Raw genomic sequence first — 6,512 nt, 5'->3', positions numbered from 1 at the left:
AAAAGTCTCGGGGTTCTATTCCTATCAATATATTTGTTTTGGGTCATTTATTGTAGGCCTTGTTATTCTGGGGTGGGGCATTAAAGCGTTAAAATTTCAGTTTCTCCAATTTAAAAGGCTTATAGCTGATTCAAATGATAGTTTTTTGTTTAAATTAAATCCTTCCGATATTTATTTATCTATAAATACTATTAACTAAGCGAGTGAAGTGAAAACTGAAACGTGGTTTTTATTTCTTAGATTTCATTCTGAATTTATACGTGGAATAACGAATTGTTTAGCCTTGTTCCATAACCATCAAAACAAAAGAAAAAAAGAAAGAAGGTAGCATCATTCCATACATAATATGATAATTGTCATCAAACATACGTAATGTTTTCACTTTTATTCAACATTTAATCAACAAGTAATATAGTTAAGAGTTAAAATACAGATGGGGGGCTGATGGTTAAAGTACAATGGATTGTCAATTTTGGGCATTTGTCTTGTCTTGTCTTGTCCATGATAGGAACGACGTCGTGGGCATGGCCAAAAAACCCAAACCAAAAACCCACGGAAGGAATAATAACATAGGAAGAGAAGAAGAAGAAGAAGTTGAGGGCCACCCACAGTACTCTTATTAGCTCACTGAAACAGAGAACAAAGTTCAGAAGACGCGCATCAGCTTTGAAGAATGAGCGGAGAAGCCCCAAAGCTCTTCACCAACAAACCCAAAAAATGTCAAATCACCAACTAATCTTTTACTTTTTCTTTTCTCATTCCATTTGTATCATCAATGATTAACAATTGGTTTTTTATTCTGATTCAGAGCTATTGTTTTTCTTTTTTGTTCTACAGCGAAGCTGAAGTCCTCTACACCAATCACAATGGCATCTTCATCGTCCTCGGGAGCTGCCGCCTCTGCTCCACCTCCACCTCCACCTCCGCCCCCTCCCCCTCCTCTTCCGCAGCCACAGAAGGAGTCGTTTATTCGGCGCTATAGGTTCCTCTGGCCACTTCTACTGGTCGTCAATTTCACCATTGGAGGTTTATTTTTTATTTTTTCTGAAATTCCTGTTCCTATGTTTGTTTTCGTGTCTATGTGTGAGGATTAGTGGGTTTGTTTGGTATTCATACCATGCTGCGTCGCGTATTGATTTTTGTTTTCTCGATTTTTGATGTTTCACTGGATATAACTATGTCGTGTTGTTGTACGTGTATGTTCAGTCATTATTGTTGTTTTGAAGGTGCCAGAAGCATGGCTAATCTGAAGAATTTCAGAAATTTGTTGTGCTTATGAACTTCTAGAAGTTTGAAAGATTGTGAGTTGAGTGAGTGATTGGTTGGGAGTTTTCTAGAAATGAGGGGTGTTTTGGTCACTGGATGCTGTTGAAGAACGTTTGGATTTCTTTTGCTGCTGTTGTTTCCTCAATCATATGCGGAATTTATCTACCAGGGTTCAGTGTACTTGTCATGGGATTCTTAGAATGATATCAATGTAATGTGGAGCCATCTCATGGATTTATTCCCCTGGCTTCCCTTTTGAATCCTTAATGGGCTCCCATTGAGTTGTCCTGATTTATGGATGTGTGAGTGTACAGGGTGTAGAAGCATGCATGATCTGTAAAGCTTTCACTGCTGGTAGTATCAATGGTAGAGTAGTTGTTGTTCCAATTGCCTCAAAGAGTTTCGATCCTTTTTGTGATGACAAACTAAGAACAATGTATTCCGTGGTTGTCCTTGATATGCAATGTTGATAACCTTTGCTGGTTGGAAAGTTAATGCATTTTCATGCTATGTCTATATTATTAGGTGCAAGATCTAAATTCATAGGTTTTGGCTGGTGGTCAAATTGAGGGTCCCCATTAGAGTTTGTATCTTAGTTAGATACAACGGACCTGTGGCATCTAGAAAATTAATTTTGACTAAATATCAATTTTGAGAAGCCATTCAGTTATTTACTTCATTTATGCCAGAGTTATTTATTTAAGGAAAGTTTATATTTCATTCAATTAGTGCTAGTGGACATCTTCACTTGCCTTTATTTAGTTCCTGAGTGCTTCATTAAGACGTAAGGAGTAGAAATATAACAATCTGTTTGTTGTTGCTTGGTCTTTGCATGTTCAAGAAATATCTTCTTTGCTCTGATCTCACCTTGTCAGCTGTCTCATAGAAGCTTCATGGTTCATTTGTTGCAAAAAATGTAAAATAATTGTTAATAGTACTGTGTGTAATCCTTCATCTTTGTGTCTTTGACTACACAAACTTCAGTCAGCAACTCAAGGATCAGCTCACTTGTTTTTCATTTATCACACATCATTTCTGAGGACTTTGAACTCCTTGCCTGATTCAGAAGAATTTGACTCTTACAGAATTGATGAAAAATGGAATTTTCATTATGGAACCCATTTGTCTTTAAGAGCTGAACTTGGACCTGTGTGTTGATGGGCCTAAGTTTTAGTGGAAAGAAGGATGTACCTCTATCCTCATCAGAGATGCTATATTCAAGACAATCAGTATAACCCTTGCGTGTCATAGATCAATGTCCCATTGTTAGTTTAATGTATTTTCACCCTTGCTTCTGGCTTATTTTGGCTAGATGAAATTCATAGTTCTCTTTGATGCTGCAGTGAATTTACCATTTCTGTGAGAATTATTACTCCAGATAACGAAGATATCAATGTTCTGTGCTTCTCACCATCTTATCTCTCGTGTGTTTTCTCTTATGGATCAACTGTAGGTTCCTACTTCCTCAGTAACATTATTAACATAAATTTTAAAAGTTATAGCCTTTGTCAAGTGTCTGTCTGAGTTATTAATTGGCGGGGCATACGAGACGACTAAGAAAGCTTAGAATGTTACAGTTATCTTCAAACTTAACCGTAGAGTTTTTTTACGTTATTCAGTGTATGCTAATTAAGTGGACATGCTTCAATTTTCCATGCACCACCTGGTGTCTATCAAGAATTAACTTATCTTGTGCATTTTTATTTTTAAGAATGTACTATAGTGCCAACATCTTGGGTATGTGGCACTATTTTCGTGTTCCACTTCAGTACTCCAGTATAATTACATTTCTGATAAGAAAGTCAGCCAGGCATAAAGCTTGAGATGGCTGTTTGATTTGGTAGGTGAATCAGTTGCTAGTGATATTACTTCCCATGCTTCTCACTCTCGAGAAGTTGCATATCTAATGTCCGGAGGATGGGTTCATTTGTTTGTTTCCACTTTTTTGGTGTATTGGCTTGTGTGTGAATGATGCCTTCAGATTAGCATGGGATACACCCTATATTTCTTGTTACTTCTCTGCACATTTACATTCGTTTTTCTATTTTCAGTTTCCAGCTTGAGCCCCTGATACATCTGGAATTGGAATTGTTATTCAACTTGTTCTGCGTATTTCAATTGAAAGACTGTTACTCCCTGATAAAATCTGACTGTGAGAATGCACTTTTTTCAGCGTACGTTCTTACGAGGACTAGAAATAAAAGCACAGGCGCATCAGAATCAGATACACCAGACATTGCTTCTACCAGTTCGACATCAACCTCTACTCCAGCTGGAGCTGCTGATCCTGCTGTAATCCCCGAAAAGCCAATTGCATCGCCAATCACACCGCCCTTGCAGCGTGCACCAATTCCAGAGGAACAACAGCGTGAACTGTTCAAATGGATGTTAGAAGAGAAGAGGAAAGTGAATCCAAGAGATGCCGAAGAGAAAAAACGCATCGATGAAGAGAAAGCCATTCTCAAACAATTCATCCGCTCCAAGTCCATCCCAACTCTCTGATCTTCAACTATCTGATAAATTTCTTACTCTGATTACCTCCTCGTCCTCACAAAAAGTGTAACATTAAGTCTACATTTCATTCTACAGAATACGAGGAATTGTTTATAACGTTTGCTCGACTTTAGTATTTCTTGATGCAAGGAAAAGAACTAGTTGGTTCATCTCCGCTTGACACAGTGAATCTTTGAAGCATGTTTCATGACGTTTGAATGCCGAATGAAGCTTTGTCATAGTTTGTATTGATCTCAAACTTCAAATGGTTGATCAAATTCTGACATTTCCTGTAAGTTTGATTTGTATTGATCTCGAATTTCAAAATGGTTGATCAAATTCTGACATTTCCTCTCAGTTTGCTCTGATTAATGCTGCAGTATTTGTGGATTTGCAAATGATAAATCAAAGTATTTCTGCGCGTATATTGGTCTACATAATTTTTCTTGAGCCACGAAGAGGATCTGTGATGGACCCATCACAATCTGTTTAAGTAGGAAAAGGGAATAAACTGGAAAAGCAGAATCTCGTCTCCTTCATATTTGCTGCAACTTTATTCTTTATAAAGTTTCATTTTTCAATTTTTTGATATTTGGTGCTCATATCAAAGTCAAAACTATTTGCTTTCTAAAAATAAAATATGATGGGAACAAAAGTATTTTTTTTACAAAAGAAATTATGGGAAAATAATGACATGCAACAATTTCATCTACTATTTATTTTCGTTTGAATATACTCGAATTCAATGAAAAAATAACCACGAATAATTATTCTGACATTAAATTCAAATCGATGGATTTAAAAATATGTATTTTTAATTTATTTTTTTGAATAATTCCACGTCAGCAAGAAATTCGAATTTTCCAACTCTAATGTTTCATTCGAATATGACCTGCTATATCTTTCTCCATCTCATATCCCTACCATCTCCCTTATGCTCCTAGATATGATCGTTGATTTGTAATAATAATATTACAAAATAAATTAAATATATAGAGTAAAAAATTAAAAATTGAAGAAAAGATGATCACATGAAGGAGAGGATTAAATGCACAAGTCCCAATCAAGATGTGGACACCACCAATCCAATTTAAAGTTCCCACAACATGCAAACTTCCATACCAAAATACTACACGTATTTAGCTTAATTATTTTATTCCCCATCTACCTTATAGAATCATATTTTTTTTAAGTTAAAAACAATTAATTATTATTTTTTAAATAAATCGATTACAATATTTTATTTAACAACTATCGACAATTATAACAATCATATACTAATTATAATATTAAATAATTATATTTAATCAACATAACTATTACTAAAATATAATGACAATTATTATTAAAATAAAATAACATCCCACGTATTAATAAAATTTGAAATCCCCACTTTATAACAAATTATAGGCAAGATTCTTAAACTAAGATGTTGGGCCAATTGGGCAAATGATTGATTCTCATAGAGGAGTTGATGGAATGATGGGTTTAATGCTAAATTACCAAATTTGAACTAACATTTGAGTATTTAAATATTTGGGCAATTAATTCAAACAAAAGGGGGAAAAAAGGGAATTGAGGTCTTGATGAGGTACGGTATGGAGATTAATATTTTTAAAACTGCCCCAAAACAATTGAATATTACAAAGCAAGCGTGGAATCAATAATCATTCATTCATTCATAAGGTTTAATTTAATTATTTGAAGCTGCGGCGCCAACAGTCAAAGAATTACTTTGAAAGTCCTTTGATTTAATTAATTAATAGTAATCAATATGTGATTGCTAGGGTTTCTCTCAAGCACTTGATAATATATATATATTGATGTGGGCTAATATTCCGAAAATCGTATTAAGACCTACGCATTTTAATTTTAATTTGTAGACAATTCAAGATTCATCCTTTTCATCACAATTCGGTTACGGTACCTCCAAAATTCTGATATATATAGACTCATCGTGACAATCTGATCATTTTTGAGTTTTTAATTCACGTAAAATCGTACAATAAGAAAAAAATTATAAATACCCGCCCTCCATACCCCAGATATAATTTTTATTGTCCTACTATTTCTTACGACATTAGATATTTTCTCCTTGCGACGTATCTAATTCAGGCATCGAAAGGTTATTACCAAAGCGTTTCGTGGGTGGTTCTTATAATTTCTTGCCTTGTAAATCTCTTTACAGAAAGATCAGATACGTATTTTGCTTACTTACAAAGCATAACTCATGTCCATTATTTATATTTAACGACGTATATACATATTTGTATTATTTTCCGAATTACTCAAACATTAATGTATATATATAATAACATTGTTTTTTCTTTATATATTCCCATTTAGATTAAAAAAGAATAAAAGTAATAGGGTTGCTTTTGGCACACAATATATATGATTTATTGTTAATTAAAGAGAGGTGGCGGTTGAAGCCACATGAATGCATATATAAGCATTCATTGATTAATAATTTGACCAACCCCCTAAAAAAAAAAAAAGTAAAAATAATTAAAGGTAACAGGAGGGGTTGCCACCTTTTTTGCATGTATTATTATTTCACTATATTTATGTCTTTTTAGTTATACCTCAACATTTTATAAGCCTAATATCAAATTTAATTACATTTAAATTTTCAATTTGATTATACTTTCATTTATATATATATCAAACCTATTTTACTTTTATATATATGTATATATATATATCATGAGATGTATTATTATTATTATTTTTTTGGGGGGAGGGGGGGGGAG

At 33.9% G+C, this 6,512-nt stretch overlaps 1 protein-coding gene across 1 annotated transcript; it reads left to right on the top strand.

Annotated features, from left to right (window-relative positions):
* Positions 582-4,071, top strand: LOC105157743 (protein VASP homolog). The gene is made up of 3 exons (XM_011074203.2): positions 582-719; positions 838-1,026; positions 3,440-4,071. The coding sequence occupies exons 1-3, from the start codon at positions 674-676 to the stop codon at positions 3,766-3,768; spliced, it is 564 nt and encodes a 187-aa protein (XP_011072505.1). The 5' UTR covers positions 582-673; the 3' UTR covers positions 3,769-4,071.

This window comes from Sesamum indicum, linkage group LG3, assembly GCF_000512975.1.
Source record: "Sesamum indicum cultivar Zhongzhi No. 13 linkage group LG3, S_indicum_v1.0, whole genome shotgun sequence".
NCBI lineage: Eukaryota > Viridiplantae > Streptophyta > Magnoliopsida > Lamiales > Pedaliaceae > Sesamum > Sesamum indicum.
This window is presented reverse-complemented; position numbering and strand designations above follow the sequence as displayed.

Excerpts from the sequence above, each read along its gene's own strand:
- LOC105157743 (XM_011074203.2), top strand. The coding sequence starts at position 674 with ATGAGCGGAGAAGCCCCAAAGCTCTTCACCAACAAACCCAAAAAAT. Across the intron at positions 720-837 it reads CACCAACAAACCCAAAAAAT|CGAAGCTGAAGTCCTCTACA; the intron begins GTCAAATCACCA and ends TTTGTTCTACAG. Across the intron at positions 1,027-3,439 it reads CGTCAATTTCACCATTGGAG|CGTACGTTCTTACGAGGACT; the intron begins GTTTATTTTTTA and ends CACTTTTTTCAG.